The sequence below is a fragment of the Saccostrea echinata genome, unplaced genomic scaffold (genome assembly GCF_033153115.1).
Source record: "Saccostrea echinata isolate AGI-Se365-2 ecotype Australia unplaced genomic scaffold, CSIRO_AGI_Sech_v1 ptg000001l, whole genome shotgun sequence".
NCBI classification, from domain to species: domain Eukaryota; kingdom Metazoa; phylum Mollusca; class Bivalvia; order Ostreida; family Ostreidae; genus Saccostrea; species Saccostrea echinata.
The window spans coordinates 38,804,946-38,827,500 of record NW_026889750.1 but is presented as its reverse complement, the minus strand read 5'-3'; the positions used below and the strand labels follow the sequence as shown (position 1 = coordinate 38,827,500).

Below are 22,555 nucleotides of genomic sequence, written 5' to 3'. Positions count from 1 at the left end.
GGTGAAATACAGAAATCTAAACATGTTTTCAGCTCTAAGTGATTAAGTTACACTTTGTAAAACATGTTCTAGAGGATACAAAAAAAATAAGTCTCACTCTATCAGGTTGTTATCAGTTCTCAGAAGCCAGGCATTCCTCCCTTACAATTAAATGAGTGTAATATTATGTAACACAAATCAATCATCAGATTCTAAAAATATTGAGTTCCTCAAGTGCACCAGCAGCTGCAAGCATTCATTTTTTCACACTTGTATATTAATTTAATTAACTTTTCTTTGTGTATGAATAACCATCATGCACAATTCCATGATGACAGAGAAATCATGGAAGTTTTGTAGGTGTCTTGAAAGACAAGCCAACTTTGATGTCAAAGAAAATCATTGGTATATGTTTGAATTAGGGATGTCAATTTTATTCGGACAGCTTAGTCGAATATTCGGGGGCTTTAGTCGAACGATAGTCAAATATTCGTTGAAATTTAATTAATTAAATTAATTTAATTTTTCATGTCATTTTCACTATTTGTCTTTTATAGACTAGTTGTACAATATTTAACATACGCTATCACCATTTTACAGCGAATTTCTGAATCATAAACATTTATGTAGTACAATAAATACTGTACATCTACATTTATCCAATGCATTTGATTCAAAATTAATGTAATATTTACTGTACATTTTATCTAAATGCAGGATATCAAACGCTCGCATTTGTCCTTTCTTTTCATAATGATAGTACATGTACCCGTTAATTGAAGCCATTTCTACCTGTCGTGTCAGTGACCTTTGACAAGTAAACAATTAAAGCATACCTCTTATAAAAACAGAGAGAGAGTTGCGATAAATTTTAATTATGAGATTTTGTGCAAATAATCAATACAATATTAAAATGACTGCATAATATTAATATCAGAAAGAAACACCATTTAATTACGCTCATAACTATCCCCCAATTTACATGCATTTACAATTCTGTAACAACTTTTTAATTACTCTTTATGAATTGTTGCATTACGTCAGATCAAATAATTCTTGAACGTCCTCTCCATTTACAACAACAAGAGGTAGACAATCCTTGATAATCATGTTTGTGATAACAATATTTTTCTTTCTGACTCTGCTTTTTTTTTTTTTGGCATTTTTTCAGAGAACTTACTTAAGAAAAGTTTCACTTGAAGAATGTGTTTACTTAATGTATGTTTGACGGATTCGGCATATGATACATCATATTTGATTTTCCACTGCAGAATACAAGTTCAGTTTCATATAAACTTGATAACGTACTTTTAACTGTTTTTCCATCCTGACATCTTTTAAAGTATGACAAAACCGTAGATTTTGGAGGCATATTTGCCGAACATAAACCGACATACAGATAATTTCATTTGAACAGTTAAACCATACCCGGAGTTTTACTTACGAGAATATTGATATGTATATAAATGAAATGGGCGAATCCAAGTTTATTACCTTGACTTTAAAATTACTTTTAGGTAACACATTTTTTACGAATAACCGACTAAAGAAATTTTAGTCGATAATCGGTATGATCGAATGATAGTCGAGTACTCGAATATTCGTTGACATCCCTAGTTTGAATGACAAATTGCAAAAAAGGTAGTTAATGTACAGAATAAGATGTGATAACTAAGGTTGCCAACTTGGATTTGGTACCATTACCAAAATTTTTAGCACACCTAGACCTCCAGATGAGCATCTAGGATACACATTACCAGACTTTCTTTGGATGCTGGATCTGACCTACACTCTGGATAAGTAACCAGAATTAATATTTTAGGAGCAGGCCCATTCCCAAGTAACTACATGTATAAGTCCTTTTGTGACCAAACCTGTATGGATGATGAATCCAGGGATGCATAGTACTAGACATGCTTTGGATGCTGGATTTGAAATACATTTTGCAAATGAGTGACTAGATGAAAGTTTTAAGGCAAGTACATTCCCCAAGTAATTATAAGCTCTATCTGGACCAAACTTGCATTGTAATGCATCTAGGATACACATTACAAGGCTTGCTTTGGATGTTGGATCTGACCTACGTTTTCTGGATGAGTGACAAAATTAAGGTTTTAAGAGCAGGTCCATTCCCAAATAACTAATAAGTCCTTTAGTGACCGATCTTGTATGATGATGCATCTCGGGATGCATAATACTAGACATGCTTCAGTAGCTGGATCTGACCTACATTTTTCAGATGAGTGACCAGGTTAAAGTTTTTGAGGTATGTCCATTTCCAAGTAACTTAATAAGCCTTAACTGGAACAAATTTGCATAGATGATGCAAAGAGGTATGAACATTACCACAAGCTTTAGATGCTGGATATGACGCATATTTTCTAGTTGAATGACCGAGTTCAAGTTTTTGTAGTACGTCCCTTCCCGAGTAACTATTAGCCCTATGGTGACCAAAGTTGCATGGATTGCATGGTTGCATTACCAGGGTTGCTTTAGATGCTGGATCTGACTTACATTTTGTAGCAGGTCCATTCCCAAGTAACTATTATAAGCCCTACCTGGACCAAAGTTGCATGGATACATACCACCAGAATTTCTTCAGATGCTGGATCTGACTGCTTTTTGAAGCATGTCCATTCCATAAAAAGTACTGGCTTATCTGGATGATCTGACCAATATTTTCAAGATGACTAAAACAGTTTTTGGAACATTCTCAAGAAACTGTAAATCCTACCAAGGCCAAACTTACTTTGTTATTGCATCTAGATATGCAAACTAGCAGAACATTCATTTGACAAGAGACATTGCCTTAATTTATACATTCATTGAGGAGATAATCTTTATGCTAGTTATAGTTGTCTGTATATAAGGGTAGGCTTAAGTGTATTATTCAAGATAGTTATATATAGAGGCTGCAAAGCCCCTATGACCTTGAAAGAATTAACCAGGCAAACTAAGTGTCAAAGTTAGATCATAAATGTTTTCCTTAATTTTCCACACAAAACCTGATTACCTTATGTATGTTTAAAATTATTGAAGATTGAACTCTAATGCATATACAGTAAACCTTGTTTAGTGAAAACACAGACATAGCGAATTTACGGATATAGCGAAGTTTTTGGAATCCCCAGCAAAATGTTTAACAATTCCGTGTAAAATTTTACGGTTATGACAAAACTCTGATTACAGATATAGCAAACTGATTTTGTGTTCCATAGAGGTTAAAAATAACCATACATGTATTTAATCTTTTATAAGGAATTTTCAAAATGTCTAGTAATCTAAAATATTGAACAGACATTATTTTTCATTTAAGTATTTAAATTTGAAATTCAATTCATCAAAAAACTTTAGTAAAAGTAGTTAATTTTTATATTCAATACTTTGGAGAATATACTCATTAGTCAGACTTGAAGGAAAACAAGTATACTGTTACAGGGTTATTTTCGCCCTTTTACACTTGCAAACCATTTTGCCCCATTTTGAATTTCCCCTGGACACAGCTATGTTTAAGAGTTCATGCTGCTTTCTTTGAATTTGTCCCGTTTTAAATTCACCCAATTGTAACGAGAGCAAAAGAGTCGAAAATAAAACAGGGGCGAATATTTCCCTGTATACAGTATTACAAATTTGCAATATATATACTTTTAACGAATTCATTATAGGAATACAACAAATTACGGATATAGCAAACTAAATTCACACATCCCAAGGACTTCGCAATAACCGAGTTTTAGTGTAATAATATAGGATTAATAAGTATATTTTATTGAAATTTTTTGATACTAAATGTCCATTTTAGGTGGTGTGTGCCATTACCTATTCAGCCATATATTACGTTATATTTTACCTGATGATTAAGACTGAGGACACTGGAGAATCCTTTGTGTTCCAGTCCGTTAGGGACTTTTTCCCTAAAATTTTGCCCAATAAAGTGAGTAATGACCACAGGTAAACAATATATTCAGAAAAAAAAATTATTATAGCAGCAATATAAGCAATTTCAATTAGGAATATAGATTAAAGTAGCAATACTTCAATCACAGATTCTTGGGAAAAATTATATATTGATGAGAAAAGTGTCCTTTGACCTTAAATCAAATACAGTTGAGCAGTCTGTAGTCAAATATGCAAAATTACAAACTATATCACATTTTGGGGGAAAAAAGTTTTTAAATTATAATTTTAAAGTTGAATTTTTCAAGAACTGCATAATTTTACAGAGCTTTCTCCTGTTTCAGTCTTTTGTTGATTGGCGGTTAGTTTCATTAACAAGAAGTTTCTTTAAGCAGTCCATCTTCAAACAGCTACTGACGGAAGGTATCTAAATCATTGTGGTGAAAGGTCATATGAAAATAAACATAACAAATCAAAGGAAACCATACCAACCACTGATACATAAAATTAATTTGACGACATCACTAAGTTTAAGTGTCTTCATTTGTACGATATTAATTAATTTTTTTTTTGGATGTATTGTAGGTGAAAAGTACATTATGACTGTGTTTGGGGTCCTAAGCTTTGGAGACCAAGGTAATGGAGTGTTCATAAGATTTCAGATATCTAAGCCATGAATTTAGACTTATCTGTGTCTGTCTTATAGGCTCTGTTCATTAAAAAAGGTGATTTCCTAGAAATTAAAATGTGAAGTAATACATTTCAAAATGTTACCATCTCCATGTAGCAAAGTTGCAAGTTAAAGTAACCAATATGTTCATTGTGTGTTAGCGTGTGTGTGTGTTTATCTCGTATGTCACTTGTGTTGGATATGAGTTGTTGAATTTCAATATGTTAGGCTTTATTCAATTTTTCCAGTTGGAACTACTTCTGACACTGTCAATGACCTGTAGCTAGTTTTCAAGATTTCTGATTTTTTTAAAATGTTAATTCTCCCATTACTGCTTAAGGATCTACTTTGCCCAGATAACTTGGCAATGCATTAAACTTTTCAGTTTCTGCACTTTAATTTGTTGTATTCATTATTTGAAATCGTCTGAGATACTAGGAAATAGAACTTCTCTCTATGTATGATTTTTATTTTCTTTTTTCACCTTCTTGGTTGAAATGGTATATACTGGTAAGTTGGTTTGGGAATCCTGGATAAAGCAAATAAAAAATCACACATTATTATTGCATATTTAATGATGCCCAGAAATTTCATGACCTCCCAGACACTAGCTACTTTATACAAAGATGTCAGTGATGTTTTACTTAATAATATCAGGGTCAGAGATCAAAGGTCAAATGATGAATCTATTTTTCCCAAAAGTCCTACAGAGGCAGGAAGATCAATTTTCAAGATTAGGGTTGGAAATGCATATGACCATGCATACTTTAAATCCTTCTACATATGCAGACAAAAAGGACGAAAGAGGATGTCAAGGTCAAAGTCTTGTAGTAAATTTATAAATAATGCTTATGTAGTAGTATGTGTAATAGGAAAGGACTAGCTGAAAAGGAATATAACCTGGGACCCCTGTATCACATTGCAGGTGTGCTAACTACTGAGCTACCCAGGACAATATCTTAAAGGTCTATATAGCCCAAACTACAACACTTATAATGTTCCATTTCTTGGGGGCTTTTTTTTTATGAACTTCAAATTGTACTTTAAAGTTATTTAGGTAAGTGGATAGAATAAACAAAATTATATATTAAGTACATATTCATCATAATATGTAGTAGATTGTATATTAAATAAATTATTACACAATGCGCACATTTACCAGTATATAAAGTGTTGATACCTGTATGTTTATACCTGTATTGTTGTGTAACCTTGCAGGTTATTATGATATCATAGATAACACTGGTGTGGTGTTTAGGGAACTTGACGATTCCCTCCAGTATTTCTTCTACCCAGCCCTCCTGCGAGGCTTCCCCCTACACTTACAACCACCTGTAGGTTCATCAGCCTGCTATGCTTTGTTGTATGTTGTGTTTGGAAATCTTGAAGAATGATTGTGCATAAGGATTGTGCATAAAATCAGATATTTTAAAATATGACAGTTATTTTAAAGGGCAGAGCATGGGATAATTGGAGTAAGAATTGGACCAAGTTGAGACTGTCTGTCTGTCTAGAGCAATAAAGTGCAATTAATGAAAGATCTGAAAATATACAAATAACTGATATATTTATGCCCCCCCCCCCCAAGAGGAAATGACATATTGGTATGTTTGTTTGTCTGTCTGTCTAAGCCATCCTTCTGTCTAGCTGCTCATCTGTAACAAAATTATGTCCAGGCCTTAACTCTTGAACCATTGCTTAGAGTTTATTCAAACTTTAATAATTTTGCTGCCTATGGCAAACAATTGGATCTTTTCTTAAGATTCTGTATAAAATGTTGAGGTTAAAGTTGTTGCTGATGACTTAATTTACTCCAATTCATAAAGTATATGTGGAGATTTGAGAAACATTGCTTACATGTATAAATGAAGTACTATAGATATCCATATATTGATATAATATTTATAATATATATGTGCCACTGTATGTCCCAAATTTTGTTGTGTTGTTTTAGCAAATATATTGTTATATTGCACGAGATTCTTTTGTTATTTTTTAGAACCATGAGCACCATTATTACTTTTCTAAAACTTGACATTCAATTTACGACAGTGGTTTGAAGAGAAGGGGACATTCTGAAAAAAAAATGGGGATGTAGGTGCCTGTGGACAAATTTTTCTAACATTTTTATCTTCCATAAACTATTTGTTCTATGATAACTTAATATTATTTTTTAATTTTTTCCCTTAGGCATGATCTGGCTCATACTTCTCTCAAAGAGTACCCATGCCAGGGTTAAAAGTTCTTTCTTCTATATGCATCGTGCTTCAAACATAGAATGCTCAATTCTGCAATGACCTTCAAATAAGTTTCTCAGTCAAAAGTTAAGGTCAAGCAGACTTCTGTGTAATAAACTTTGCTGTTAGCACATTTTCTTTCCTATGTGTCAAATCTGGATCATACTTCAACCAAAGTGTGTGTGTGGGTAAAATGTGTGCTGTGACTTTGAACCAAATTTCTAAGTCAAGGTTAAGGTTAAAGCAGACCTCTATGTAAAAAGGTCAGAATTCAGGATCAACGTAGACCTTCATATAAAATTCTTGTTGAGTGTATACATTTCCTGATCTTGGACCAGTGTGGCTCCTACATGTACATTGTACTTCACCCAAAGAGTGCCCTTTGGTAAAGGGTATGCATTATTTGAACCATATGAGAGGTCAATATTTTTGTATAAACAATCCTTGTAGGGGGTATATTTTAAATTCTCTCTCCTTTGTCAAATTTAGCCCCCACAATTCACCCATATTGTGTCTTCGAAAAAAAATCATAGGTAATGTAAATGTATATTTGATAAAACATTAATTGATTTCATTTTATTAGGTCACCTGAGTCACTCAGGTGACCTATTGCTATCTGTTTTCGTCCGTCGTCGTCCGTCAGTCATAAACTTTTGAACATTTACAGCATCTTCTCTTGAACCACTGAACCAATTTCAACCAATTTTGGCATATAACATCAATGGGTGAAGGGGTACAAAAATTGTGAATTTCATGGTCCCTGCCCCCCTGGGGCCTGAGGGGTGGGGCTAAAACCATCAAAATTAGTGCTATCTTTAAAAATCTTCTTCTTTACTCCTGGACATCAAGCAGTCAAACTGTTGGCATGATTGTAATAAGCATTGAGCCCTCTACCAAAATTGTGAAATTCATAGCCCCAGGGTCAGGGGTTCTGGTGCTAGGGTGGGGCTATATAGATCATAAAGTGAAAGTGCATTATTTCTTTGAAAATCTTCTTCTCTACTCCTGGGTATTATTTAAATAAATTAAATACATAGTTATGATAAGCAAGGGTGACTCTACCAAAATTGTGAAATTCATAGCCCCAGGGTCAAGGGTTCTGGTGCTAGGGTGGGGCTATATAGATCATATAGTGAAAGTGCATTATTTCTTTGAAAATCTTCTTCTCTACTCCTGGGTATTATTTAAACAAATTAAATACATAGTTATGGTAAGCAAGGATGGCTCTTCCAAAATTGTGAAATTCATGGCCCAAGGATCAGGGGTTCTGGTGTTAGGGTGGGGCTATATAGATCTTATAGTGAAGGTGAATTATTTCTTTGAAAATCTTCTTCTCTGCCCCTGGGTATTATTTAAACAAATTAAGTACATTGTTATGATACAAGGATGCTTCTTCCAAAATTGTGAATTTCATGGCCCCAGGGTCAAGGGTTCTGGTGAAAAGAGGGGGGGGGGGGGGGGGGGGCTCTATTGATTATATAGTGAAAAAGCAAAATTTCTCTGAAAATATTCTTTTCTGCTCCTGGTTAAAAAGCAAAGAAGCTAAGTGTATAGTTATGATGAGCAAGAGTGCTTCTTCCAGAGTAGTGAATTGCATGACCCCTGGGTCAGATGTGCTGGTGTAAGGGTGGGGCTCTTGATAATATAGTGAAAATGCATTAATTCTATTAAATAATCCTGTCTACTCTTAGTGTTAAGCAGATAAACAAAGTGATTACTTATGATGAGCAAACTTCTGGTCCCAGGGTGAGAGGATCTGGTGTTTCTCACTGGGGAGGGGGGGGGGGCTCTATTGATAATATAGTGAATCTGTAATAAAAATGCATCATTTCTTTAAAAATCTTCTCTGCACCTGGGCATATCAGAGGCAAAAAGAGTAAAAGTTTTAATAAGGAAGAGTATTTTTACCAGATTTTTGAACATCTGGACCATTTGGTCAAGTGTTCTGATCCTGGCCAGGGCTCTATTAATTTGTATTCTACTGAGAGGAGTTATTCCCCTTTGCCATTTACTTTTGATAATTAATCACTGTAAATAATGTACTTGAAAGGTTAATAGAATAAGAGAATTATGCAAGAATTTTTATTGTGTAATACAAAAAGTACTTTCGTAGTTTTAATGATCAGGTGTACTTGTAAGTAATAGATAAATAAAAACGAGACAAAAATAACTTGTCTTTTTAAATGTTCATCAAAGACCAAGAGAAGCCAATGTAAGAGATTTCAGCAAGGAATTAAAATAGTACAGAAGCACTGATAGTTTGCTAATATACTGTATGATGATAGTGATAAATGGGGAACAGATTAGAATCTAATTTATGAACTGTTAATGAATACTAGACTAATTATTTTGTTGATCCTGATCACCCTATTTTTCTTGCTTTTGGGCAACAAAGCTTCACCTTTCAGTTCATTTTATACTCTATTGATCCTCTAAATTGTTGTATTATACTCAGGTGACTGTTAAGGCCCTTGGGCCTCTTGTTTATTATATATTAGGTAGATCCTACCATTTCTTTTCTAAAGTTTATTTAGATTTATGATAATTTTTCCACTTACATAATCTTAATGGTCATTAACTCAATAAAATGATGTTTAAAATTCATTTTTCAAAAACTTTTTCCCTTTTACCCCAGTTTTTTTTTTTTTTTTTTTTTTTTTTTTTTTACAATAAATAAATAAATTAATAGATAAATAAATAAATAAAAATAAAAGGAAAGACCAAAAAAAAAAAATTCAAGTAGCAATTTTTTCTCCTTGACACCAATTGAGATAAAAACTGAGTTCTGAATGGCCTTCAATCTCCAAATGCAGTTCTTTAAAAGCCCCTTTTGTCCCAATTTGCTTTCCTTTACTAAAAGTGGGACCCTGTCAGAGATGGATATAAGCATCTCAGTTATATCTTAGTTCTGTATTTATTGTGAAATGCTGTGTAAAATGTCTAGAATATGAGATTACCCTGTATGTAATAATCCTCTTTTATAAGTACATAACCACACATTAAACTGCAGGAAAATTGGCATTTTCAAAATCATATTTAGTCAATTACAAACATGTAGAACTGGTCTTAGTGACCATAAATATATAGTTACCTTGAGAGCGGTGAAAATATCCTTGCGTGCATTCCAGCAAATAATTGCTGGTGTCAAAGAATATTCTATTTATAAACAGAACCTTTTCAACTAAGCAAAAGAAGGCATCATTGACTCTCAGCAGTTGCTCCTACTAATTACTATAGTTAAATGTAGAGATTGCATGTTGACCACTCATACCTTTGCTTGTAGGAGTGTATGACATCATTAACAATTTGGGTTCCATGGCTCCACGGTTTATTTTTCTTCCAATAGAAGAGAGCAGTCGTCTCTTTTTTTCCTGTTCATTTTCCCGCGGCCAAAGCCTTCGACAACAAAGCAAAGTAGGTTCTGACATTGTACAACATTAGGTCAAAGTTCATATCTCATGTCTTTGTATGTAATACATGTATTGTGCAAGATTTTATTAAAGTACATGTATGTAAGAATACCTATATACAGTGTATTAGCCTTACTCTTAGTGTAGAAGCATGCAGATATACATACTATAGTTAAAGCAATATGAGCTGCATTTTTGAAAATTTTATTTTGCTGTAAAAATATGCTGTTATGATAAATCTGTCAGTAAATTAAACCTTTATGATCAATTAGACTAAACTAAACTATCAGTTTGATTCAAAAGAATAATTTCTGTACAAGGGAATGTATATAAGTATTATATAAGAAATCAATATTGTACAGGACAACAATAATGTATTTTTTTGCTTCAATCAAAGCTTAACATTATACATTGTAGTAATTTTCCATCGAAAATATTAACAATAGAAGTTTATAAACGTTCTTTTTTCTGTCATTGAAATAGTTAAAGAGACAAAAAGGGGAAAATTGACAATAGTAGAATTTTTGCATGACACAGGCAAATTTTGTTCAATTCTTTAAGTTATTTGCTCTCAGAAAATTACAAGTTTCTGAACCTAAAAAATCTACTTTTATGGAGAAAAATAAAGTAAAAATAATTTTTGTTTGCCCCAGCACAAAAATATTGCTTCACTTCTTCCTCTTTATTGTACGCATGCGCAGAAAAGTTGAAGAATTTACCATGATGTCAATTCCATAGATATAAATGTCGGATGACCGAGGACTTTGATACAATCTTCAATAAAGATGATCAGAACTTATTTCTCACTTTTGCTTGCCCCAATTCAATTTTGTTTACAAGATTCATGCTAAGCATAAAAGTCGTGTGACCTCGACATTGTTGACATTGACGATGACAACTAAGCGATAGATACAACCTTTGCTTTTCTGGCATTACATTTTGCAGTTCTTTTCTTGCTTTACAGTGCAATTGAGTAGTCAAAACTCCTGTTTGTTCATATTTCACATAAATCTTTTGTTTTATGATTCAATTTTCTTAAAAGAAACACATGATTTTGACTCATTATGTAACTTTAATTTCAATATTGCAACAAAAATTTCTGACATCAAAGTTGCAGCTCATATTGCTTTAATATTCTAGACTAAGTATAACCTTTGACTAAAAAGGAATATTAACATAAAAATCAATCAAATGCAATTGAATCTAATATTTTAATAAAATTTACTTAATTTTACACAATTTGTTTTACATGTAGACACCGTATAGTGGGATTTTTTAGTGGGGTGATAAGTTTGGCTTAATTAAGTGGTTTGGTATGTAGTAGTCCACTAAAATTTTAATTGCTAAATTTGCTCTTGTCTATATAAGTACTGAAAACAAGAACTATAAAACTTTCATCAATCTGTTGTTAAACATGAAAACTCATCTGAGAATTACTTACTCTGGTTTTTGATTCTCATTACCAATAACCATGGTAATTCGTGATGTGACCTATTTTGATACTAAATTAAATTGTTTCTTGTTTTTCTTTTCATATCTATGGTACCTGAATCAATACTCTGTTAATTGGTACAGAATTAAGCTACTGGTTTGCAATATTTCATGGAACTCAAAGCAAAAAAAAATGCCAAATTTTACACATGCAATGCTAAAAAAAAACCTGCTATGGTTTTTCATCATTGAAATACATGCATATTCAGATATATTTTTTAATATGCTTGTTTTATAAATACTGAAGAATTCAACAACAGCAAAGTAAAATACATGTAAATTCCTGTTTCAGGACTCCGTTGATTTAGTGACCAGTGTCCTAGAGCACCTGCTGAAGACAGTGACTCTCATTGGCTCCATCATCCTAGTGTTTGGCCAGTCTTATGCTTTCTTGGCCTTAGATCTGTATGGAGGCTCATTGCTCTCTGCAGGGTCTGGTAAGTTTTCTGTAGACACAAAACATGGTTAAAGAAATGTGGGGCTATCATTTATATATATTCTTGACTAGAAGGCTTATTTAGTAGAGCACCTGTCTAGAAAGGGTCTGTCTATAGCAGGGCTTCATTAAATCATATTCCAAAGTCATGCTGGTTCAATTTTTTTTATGCCCCCGGATCGAAAGATTCCGGGGGTATATTGTTTTTGTCCTGTCTGTCTGTTTGTCTGTTTGTCTGTTTATCTGTTTGTCTGTTTATCTGTTTGTCTGTTTGTCTGTCTGTCTGTTGTCAACTTTAACCTTGCCCATAACTTTTGATTGGTTGGAGCTATGACTTTCATATTTCACATGTGTATTCTTTGTGACAAGACCTTTCTTTGGGTACCATCATATTTGACCTTTTAACCTTGACCTTGGAGTTTGACCCACTTTTGCAAAATTTTATGAGACTTTAACCTTCACCATAACTTCTGAACAGTTGGTGCTTGGGGTTTCAAACTTCACATGTGTATTCCTAGTGACAAGACCTTCCTCTGTATATCAACTTCTTTGACCCTTTGACCTTGACCTTGGAGTTTGGCCTACTTTTGAAAAACTTTAACCTTGGCCATAACTTTTGAACAGTTAGTGCTTGGGGTTTCAAACTTCACATGTGTATTCCTTGTGACAAGACCTTCCTCTGGATCAACCTTGACCTTGGAGTTTGACCCACTTTTGCAAAATTTTATGAGACTTTAACCTTCACCATAACTTCTGAACAGTTGGTGCTTGGGGTTTCAAACTTCACATGTGTATTCCTAGTGACAAGACCTTCCTTTGTATATCAACTTCTTTGACCCTTTGACCTTGACCTAAAAGTTTGACCTACTTTTGAAAAACTTTAACCTTGGCCATAACTTTTGAACAGTTAGAGTCAGGGCTTTCATACTTCACATATGTAATCCTTGTGACAAGACCTTCGTTTGGATACCAACCACTTTGACCCTTTGACCTTGACCTAGGAGTTTGACCTACATTTGAAAAACTTTAACCTTGGCCATAACTTTTGAATGGTTGATGCTAATGCTTTCATACTTCACATATGTAATCCTTGTGACAAGACCTTTCTTTGGATACCAACCATTTTGACCCTTTTGACCTTGACATAGGAGTTTGACCTACTTTTGAAAAACTTTAACCTTGGCCATAATTTTTGAATGGTTGGTGCTAGGGCTTTCATACTTCACATATGTAATTCTTGTGACAAGGCCATCCTTTGGATACCAACCACTTTGACCCTTTGACCATGACATAGGAGTTTGACCTACTTTGGAAAGACTTTAACCGTGGCCATAACTTTTGAATGGTTGGTGCTAGGGCTTTCATACTTTACATATGTAATTCTTGTGACAAGGCCATCCTTTGGATACCAACCACTTTGACCCTTTGACCATGACATAGGAGTTTGACCTACTTTGGAAAGACTTTAACCGTGGCCATAACTTTTGAATGGTTGGTGCTAGGGCTTTCATACTTTACATATGTAATCCTTGTGACACGACCTTCCTTTGGATACCAACAACTTTGACCTTGACCTTGATGTTTTACTTACTTTTAAAAAACTTTAACCTTCGCCATAACTTTTGAACAGTTGCAGCTAGGGCTTTCAAATTAAACATTTTTTATTTTTGGCCTGGATTTTGACTTGCATTTGAGAAATTTTAACCTTCACCATAAGCTGCCATACGGGGGCATCAGTGTTTCACAAACATATCTTGTTTATTTCAAAATGATGAACCCTGGAGTACGATGGAAACTGGAAGTCAAATTTTATAAAATACACAATTTATTGTATGTACAGTTGAGCTTTTTTAATCCAGATGTTTGTTTCCCAAGTATTAAGTTTTCAGAATTAAAAATTTTCCAGGTTCCCTGCATCGTCGGATACCCACGGGTGATCTCATCTTTTACTTATCATTGTCGGATAGCCACTGGTGATCTTGTCTTTTACTTATTAGTGATAAGTAAAAGACGATATCACCCATGGGTATCGGACGATGGGTTCCCTAATAATGAGTTGACACTCTCTCTATGTCTTTGTGCTAGCTGTAAATGGTAAAATAGAATACTATATAATTTTTCTAGTCACCTGATATTGTCAGAGGTGATACTACATGTATTTTTATGTTTTGATGCTAGCAGTTTTTAACAACTAGTGGTTTTATTTTGCAGGTCCCCTGTTATTAAGATGGTACTGCCTCTATGTTTTGGTGCTAGCAGTAAATGGTATAACAGAATGCTTCTATTTTGCAGTTATGAGTAAGAAGGAGATTGACAGGTTTAGTTAATTCTTTTAATATGTTTCAGTGGATAAGATTTCTTTATAAAAAATCTTGTAACGTTAAAGTTTTGTAATATCATCATTTATGCTATTTTTAATCAAACATTGAAAAATTACTTCAGCTCTTCCATCATCAACTTTCCTTATTTATATAGTAATATTCCAGCTTCACCTACATACAGTTTTTATGTTTTCCAGCTGATTTGGTATGCAAGTGCATGCTCTGAGTACAATTTTGAAACTAACGCAAGCTACTGACAAATAAGTTGTTTCAAGGATTTCAACAACCTCATTTAAAGTCTTCTTTTTGCAAATTCCTACTGTTGTTGAATTGACCTTGTTATTAAATACAACCTTTCATTGGGTTGTATTTTGTCTGACATGTTTCATAAAATTTGTTAGGTCATTGCTTTTATACAAAATTTGATTATGGAGTACCTTGTCAACCTGATCCTTACATAGGGCTCCTCGCTGGTGTGACTTGTCAACAGGGGATGCTTACTCCTCTTAGGCACCTGAACCCACTTTTGGTGTTTCCAGGTGTCTATGTTTTTGATCTGTTCAACATTCATTTTGTTCACTGGATTTATGAGATTAATCCCTGTTTATTGTTTTTACCTTTTACAATTTGACAGTGAGACCGATGTCACTCTAATTTTGCTTTTTTGGTGTGCCTGGTATTTTGTAGTTAATAATTTTAATACTTACAAAATTGTTGGTTATTTATATGATACAGGTAATATAAATGCACTTTTTAATAGTTCATGACTCTGTCTTTTGTGTAATACATGGTGATGGTATTTTACAGTTATAATCACAAGATGTTACTGTTCTCGGTTATTCTGCTGGTGTCCTCTCTGTTCCTGACACGCCTGGTAGGAAGTGTGGGATTTGTTCTGGCAAACTGCATCAACATGGCATGTCGGATAATGCAAAGGTATAAATAAAGACTTGAAAAGGATATAAAGTGTAACAGGGGGTTGTGTATAAATAAGTAACCACGCCTCTGTCAGGGTTCAGGTCTAATTTTATTGACACAGTGAGCAGTATGTAAAGATATTAACATAGCCCTAAAATATAATAAAACAACAATATTATATCACATCAAATCAATCCTATTAATGCATCATTTATACATATTGCTTTCATAGGTAACATATCGATAATGATATATTATAAATAAGATGCATATATGTACATTTACTCTCAATTAAGGGAGATAACTCTTACAACTTATATATAGTAGGGATGTCAACGAATAGTCAACTATTCGACTATCAGTCGAATGGACCGACGATCGAATAATGAAACGACATTCGAATAAATAAATTCAATAAAAAAATGATGAAGAGATGGAATTCTCATCTTAAAATTGAAAACCGTCTTTCTCAGACACAGTCGATAAGATAATTTTCCTCATTAAAAACTGTTGACTTTACATGTAGAAAGTACAGTAATTAGAAATGCTTCACTTCCGCGAGAATTATTTGTCAATTAAAGTGTTGTTTTTGTAATAAAATTATTTCTCTATACTGGGCTTTGTTTGTTAAATTATTAATTGGACTTGATCTCATACCATGTACCCATTATAGCCCGACATGTTTGGACACTATGATAATTATTTATAAAATTAATATTCTTTTACAAATTTTAAGACATTTTGATAGCCGGGACAAAAAGTATATTCAACTGTTTAACATTATCACAGACACCTGGCGTGTGGATATTGTGTGTTTTACCTCCCCCCCCCCCCCTTCATTATTTTAATAAGCTTTAAAAAATATATAGTGCTGTCATTTTTTATGCTGGACATGATTGACGGGGAAACCATACATTATGGAGAAATTAGCAATCTATATTTAGTTAATTTAAACACACTATCTACATTTTAGGTGCATGTGAACATCTTTGTGTAACATTTGTTGTTACATTTTAATAAATTTGAGAAAAGGGCTTTTTGGGTTAAATATGTCATGTACCAATGAAGTTTGAAATAAAATTTTATTTTCCAAAAAAGTTTCGAATATATTCGACTATCATTCAAGTAATGCAATCGAATATTCGACTAAAGAAAATAAATATTTTGACATCCCTAATATATAGACATTACATATTTTCTCCTTTATAAAGGCATAAAAAATATTACAAATTAAAACAAATAGTTCCTCACCATTCTGTGGGAAAAGGCTATACCACATGAATGTGTGATGCTTATATCTGATCATAAATATATGTATATGGACTCAGGAAATGGAAAAAATAAGTCTCCATGTCAAGGTCATGAGAGAGTCCATAAAATACTGTCTTTGCCAAAACTCAACAAGACAAAGAATGAACATTTTGGCGGTAAAACCAATGACCATAAGAATAAAACCAATGAGATCCAACTTCATAAACAAACTACCAATGAAAACCAATAAAACACCAAAACCTTTGACCTGCCATAGGGTAACTAATTATCTATATACATGTACAAGTTTACAGGTAGGGCTATGGATATAAAGGGGTGGATCCAACTTTTCATAAGTTTAACTATTAAGGTTGTTTAATTTATTTACATTTAATTTAAAACATTTATTTATTAATTATAATCCACACTACTAATGTGATTAATTTACCAGCTAGAATTATCCGATCACCAGATCACTTCAGATCTTTATCACATGTAACTCCTTTCACATTTCAAAATATGATATTGAGTAAAGTTAACATTTCTTTTCCAGCATTTATTTCATTCATAACTACTACAAGGACAGTGGCTATAAACCTCTGAAGGGTTTTATCCCCTCATGTCCAGTCATAGGATCACTGGCTGCGGCATATTGTATAACAGCATTGTCAGAGGTAAGTAATACTGTTAAACCTCATTATCTCTCTCAGGTGGGCAGAGGTAAGTAATTCAGTCAAACCTCGTTATCTCGGTCAGTGGGCCGAGGTAAGTAATACAGTCAAACCTGGTTATCTCACTCAGTGGGGCAGAGGTAAGTAATACAGTCAAACCTCATTATCTCACTCAGTGGGGCAGAGGTAAGTAATACAGTCAAACCTCATTATCTCACTCAGTGGGGCAGAGGTAAGTAATAGAGTCAAACCTGGTTATCTCACTCAGTGGGGCAGAGGTAAGTAATACAGTCAAACCTTGTTATCTCACTCAGCAGGGCAGAGGTAAGTAATATAGTCAAACCTGGTTATCTCACTCAGTGGGGCAGAGGTAAGTAATACAGTCAAACCTTGTTGTCTCACTCAGCGGGGCCAAGAAAAAACTTAGAGATATCCAAGGATTCAATACTTACATGTATGTATAGGAAAAGTGGTTTGGACATCCAACTCACTTTGCCATGTCCTTGGTATTCAAGATATCCATGTTGGAGATACCAAAGTTTAACTGTATATCAGAAATTTCTTTATTCAACATTGATAAAGTATATCATAATTTGTCAACCCAAAGTCAGGGACATATTGTTATTGCTAGATAGTGTTGCAAAATCGAACCAGTTACTATCGATCCAACTTCAAATCAACGTTAAAAAATAAACCACTTTGGTTAAAAAAGTATATTTTCAGAATATTTAGTGACTCTTGATGTTATTTATTATGGATTGATGCTGATGCAGAAATTTTGTTAGCAACAATCATAATAACATTTTTGCTAGTTCTATAATTTTGTCCGTGAATGTTCTGTAAGACATTACTTTTCTTTCTTTCAGAGCTACTTTTGTTGTGGCTACGGCAACCTGTACCGACTCCTTCATATTGTCATTGGAGGACTCTGTTTATTGGGTGTAATGATTACTATAGCTATCAGGGAGAGAGAACTAGTGCAATTTGTGACAACTCAACTCTGGGGACGCAAAATTGGAAAGACTAACTTCTAATGTACTGTACAGCCTGCTACATTCTTGGAAAATACAGACAAATATATCGACTTCCCCAGGATATTTCTTTTTATTTATTTTATATGAATGGGGATTGTCAATCAACAATCAACAAAGATATGTGTCTTATGTATGAAAACATAATACATGTATATTATAATAAAGAAAATGTCAAAGAATAGGTAGAAATGACATTTTTTGGGATCATTGATGAAAATCATACAATGCACATTAAAATCATTTATGTAATTTTGATTTCCTTTCCACAGACTGAAATATGGAGATAATGAACAGTATTCAAGCTCATAAGTCCATTCAAACAATACAAATCAGAAGCAGAGCAAACACGGACCTCTTAAACATCAGAGGTGGATCAGGTGCCATGGAGGAGTGGGCATCTCTGCTGACCGTTCACACCTGCCGTGTACTCCGTGTCATGATCGGGGGAAGAAAATGGAAAAATCTGTAGACAATTCAGTTTGTAAATAATGGCCTAACAATTAGTATGAAAAACATCAGTCAGCATTTGACTTAATGATAAATTATATTTGCTTACAAGGTCATTGTATCGACCATAAAACTTGCAAAATGACGACTTTAAAGAAGACTGTTGATATTTTTGTTTCATCAACTTGTTTGTCAATAGCTTTCCTTGTTTTAGAAATTGATCGTACACAGAGCATGATCAACTGAAAGACATAAACCCCATATGCAGGTGATAAGGGTACATTGCTACATAAGTAAGGGAGGTTGAAGTCATCACGTTTATCATAAAGCTTCAATTATTGTTAGGTTACCATTAATGTCTTTTTCTAGTAAAATATCCAAATATGACACAGATGTGTCAGACTCTGTGGTATCTTTTATTTCAAGCTCACTGGGATATATCAGTCAACATGTGAATGGAAGTAATTATTATTAATTGATAATAAGTTGTGAATATATCTAAATGTCGAGTTGAAAGCTACAGCAAGTGTTTTGTTCTTCTCATGTATCAGATTTTGAATAAAATCTGCTTCATATGAATACAAAAATAGGTCTGCAAATAATGGGGCGCAATTGGTACCTATGGGAATTCCGATAGATTGTTTGAAAACCTGATCTCCAAAAACTACATAGATATTTTCAATCAGAAACTCAAGCATCTTTTTAATATCAACTTCAGAGTACTTGTTTGTACAATCATAGTGTTTTTAACAAAATATTAAATTCTGCAAATGACCAATCACAGGGTAAGTAAATTTACGAGTTCCATTTTTAGCTCTTCTGAGCCAAAGGCTCAAAGAGCTAATGCTATGGCCGTTTGTGCCGTGTGCATAAACTTTTTAGAATATGGGCCATAACTGGAGAACCCCTTGGCCAATTATTGTCAAATTTGTCACGGGGTATCCTTGGCTCAAGGGCTCCTGTTTATACTACATGTAAAACTAGGGTTGTGACCCTTAAACAAGGGGAGATAATTAGGAAAAAAGAAACAAAAGTACTGGTTGCTAAAAAATCTTCTCAAGAACCACTGTGCAGATTATCACCAAACTTACACAAAAGGATGAGGATATGTTGTAGATTAAAATTTGCACGGGGATTTACCCTGGGGCAAAGGGCGTGGTCTCAAGGTCACTCCAAAGTTGACCAAAAATTACATTTTATTAAAATGTTAATATTTTGCTTACTTTACGGACTAGGATCATCAAATCTTGTCAATTGATACATCTAAGGACCTCATATCATGTTGACTCAAAAGTAGGTAATGGTGACCTACTTTTTAAATTTTGCAGCCATTCTTTTTCAAAATGATTTAGAGGCATATTTTGAACAATTTTAGGCCTATGATCATCAAACTTTGTCAGTTGATGTATCTTGGGTCCTCGGACTATGTTGACTAAAAAGTAGGTCAACTTGACCTACTTTTTGAATTTATGGTTAATCTTTTTCAAAACAATTAAGGTCATTAATTCAAATACTGGGAGGTTTAGAATCATTAAATCTTGTAAGATGATGCATCTTGGGGCCATAAAACATAGGTCACAGTGACCTACTTTATGAACTCTGCAGGCATTCGATTTCAAAGCATTTTAGAGGCATAATTTGGACATTTTAAGGCCTATGATCATAAAACTTTGTAAGTTGATGCATCTTGGGTCCTCAAAAAAGGTCAACCGTGACCTACTTTTCTATTTATATGACTATAAATAAATATTTCAGGTACTAATTGGCTTAGAATCATCAAACTTTGTCAGTTGATGCATCTTGGGTCCTTGGAGTATGACAACTGAAAAGTAGGTCACCCTGACCTACTTTTGAAATTTTATGGCTGTATTTAATATTTTTCAGGTACTATTTGGCTTAGAATCATTAAAATTTGTCAGTTGATGCATCTTGGGTCCTTGGAGTTGGTCACCCTGAACTCCTTTTGAAATTTTAAGGCTGTATTTAATATTTTTCGGGTACTATTTGGCTTAGAATCATCAAAATTTTTCAGTTGATCTATCTTGGGTCCTCCCAGTAGGTCAACTGAAAAGTAGGTCACCATGACCTACTTTTGAAAATTTATGGCTTTAATTAAATATTTCAGGTACTAATTGGCTTAGAATCTTCAAACTTTGTCAGTATATGCATCTTGGGTCCGCAAAGTTAGTCGACTGAAAAGGAGGTCACTGTGACCTATTTTTGAAATTTTATGGCTGTATTTAATATTTTTCAGGTACTATTTGGCTTAGAATCATTAAAATTTGTCAGTTGATGCATCTTGGGTCCTTGGAGTAGGTCACACTGAACTCCTTTTGAAATTTTAAGGCTGTATTTAATATTTTTCGGGTACTATTTGGCTTAGAATCATCAAAATTTTTCAGTTGATCTATCTTGGGTCCTCCCAGTAGGTCAACTGAAAAGTAGGTCACCATGACCTACTTTTGAAAATTTATGGCTTTAATTAAATATTTCAGGTACTAATTGGCTTAGAATCTTCAAACTTTGTCAGTATATGCATCTTGGGTCCGCAAAGTTAGTCGACTGAAAAGGAGGTCACTGTGACCTATTTTTGAAATTTTATGGCTTTATTTAAATATATCAGGTACCTCTTGGCTTAGAAACATCTTATTTTGTCAGTTGATGCATCTTTGGTCCTCAAAGTATGTCATCTGAAAAGTAAGTCACTGTGACCTACTTTTGAAATTTTTCGGTTATAATTTTAAAAATATTTTAGGTATTAATTGGCTTAGAATCATCAAACTTAGTTGATGCATCTTGGGTCCTCAGAGAATGACAAGTGATTAGTAGGTCACCATGACCAACTCTCAGGTACTAATTGGCTTAGAATCATCTTGGATTCTCAGAGTGTTTCATCTAAAATGTAGGTCATGATGATCTACCTTTGGAATTTCAAGGGTTTATCTAAATATACAGGATACTTAGAGGCTTCAAATAGAAGTGATAGGTTGTACAGTTCATCAGAAGAGCGATTCAAAGTCCTTGGGCCTCTTGTTATTGAAAAAGCAGCTGTCAATGATGGCAAAAAGCCTGGACTTTAATTTATTGTGGGGAATGGTTGTATAAATTGTTGAAAAGTCTTTTTTTTTGGTGATAATAATTTTGGTAAAATTTTGTGATTTCAAAGAAGATGGGCGAACAACAAGGTGAGTGAAATGCCTATAGCATGACAAACATAAAGGTGAAAAATTAAATCTCAATTATGACAAAATTTTCTTTGACATTTCATCTAACATTAAAGTAAACTTTATGAAAAATATGCACAATTTGCAAAAACCTCACAAAGATTGAAATTATTTCCCTATGAAATGGCATACATACACTAAAGAGGGCAAAAAAGATCATTTTCTCGTACTTTAACACAATTTTTCGATATGAGTGGGTCTTTGCTCCATTTTTTTGAAAGTTGTCCTGAGAGTTTTTGTAAAAATGTACATATTTTGGTTAACAAAACATGGAGCAAAGACCAACTATACCTTAAAAATACACTTTTTGACACAACATTTGCATATTTCTGAGAAATACTTGAAGTCCATTTGGTCAAGGGTCATATCACAAACATGATTTAAGATCTAACAACACATTCCTCAAATATCTGATTTTGTATCTCTCAAATATACAAAAACCTTTTTGTTTATTATTATCTTCTGATTTCTAAACCGTTTTTAAAATATTTGGAAAAATATAGGAACCAAAAATGGTGATACAAGCAGTTCAATTAATTTTATGTAAAATTATATAGGAAATACCATCC

The 22,555-nt window shown here is 33.5% G+C and overlaps 1 protein-coding gene across 3 annotated transcripts in view; it reads left to right on the top strand.

Annotated features, from left to right (window-relative positions):
* The window catches only part of LOC133191221 (protein RFT1 homolog), a 30,475-nt gene extending 11,979 nt beyond the window's left edge, over window positions 1-18,496 (top strand). Inside the window, exons 6-14 of one of the 3 annotated variants that reach the window (XM_061326977.1) lie at window positions 3,782-3,913; window positions 4,221-4,299; window positions 4,462-4,512; window positions 5,765-5,880; window positions 11,977-12,121; window positions 14,332-14,437; window positions 15,249-15,377; window positions 17,164-17,284; window positions 18,148-18,496. In XM_061326977.1, coding sequence (XP_061182961.1) covers window positions 3,782-3,913; window positions 4,221-4,299; window positions 4,462-4,512; window positions 5,765-5,880; window positions 11,977-12,121; window positions 14,332-14,437; window positions 15,249-15,377; window positions 17,164-17,284; window positions 18,148-18,315 — 1,047 coding nt within the window. In that variant the 3' untranslated portion in view covers window positions 18,316-18,496. Of the gene's footprint in view, window positions 1-3,781; window positions 3,914-4,220; window positions 4,300-4,461; window positions 4,513-5,764; window positions 5,881-10,066; window positions 10,198-11,976; window positions 12,122-14,331; window positions 14,438-15,248; window positions 15,378-17,163; window positions 17,285-18,147 lie in introns of all 3 variants that reach the window. The other 2 variants (XM_061326985.1, XM_061326968.1) reach the window with 2 other exon arrangements.
* The last annotated feature ends 4,059 nt before the right edge of the window (window positions 18,497-22,555 follow it).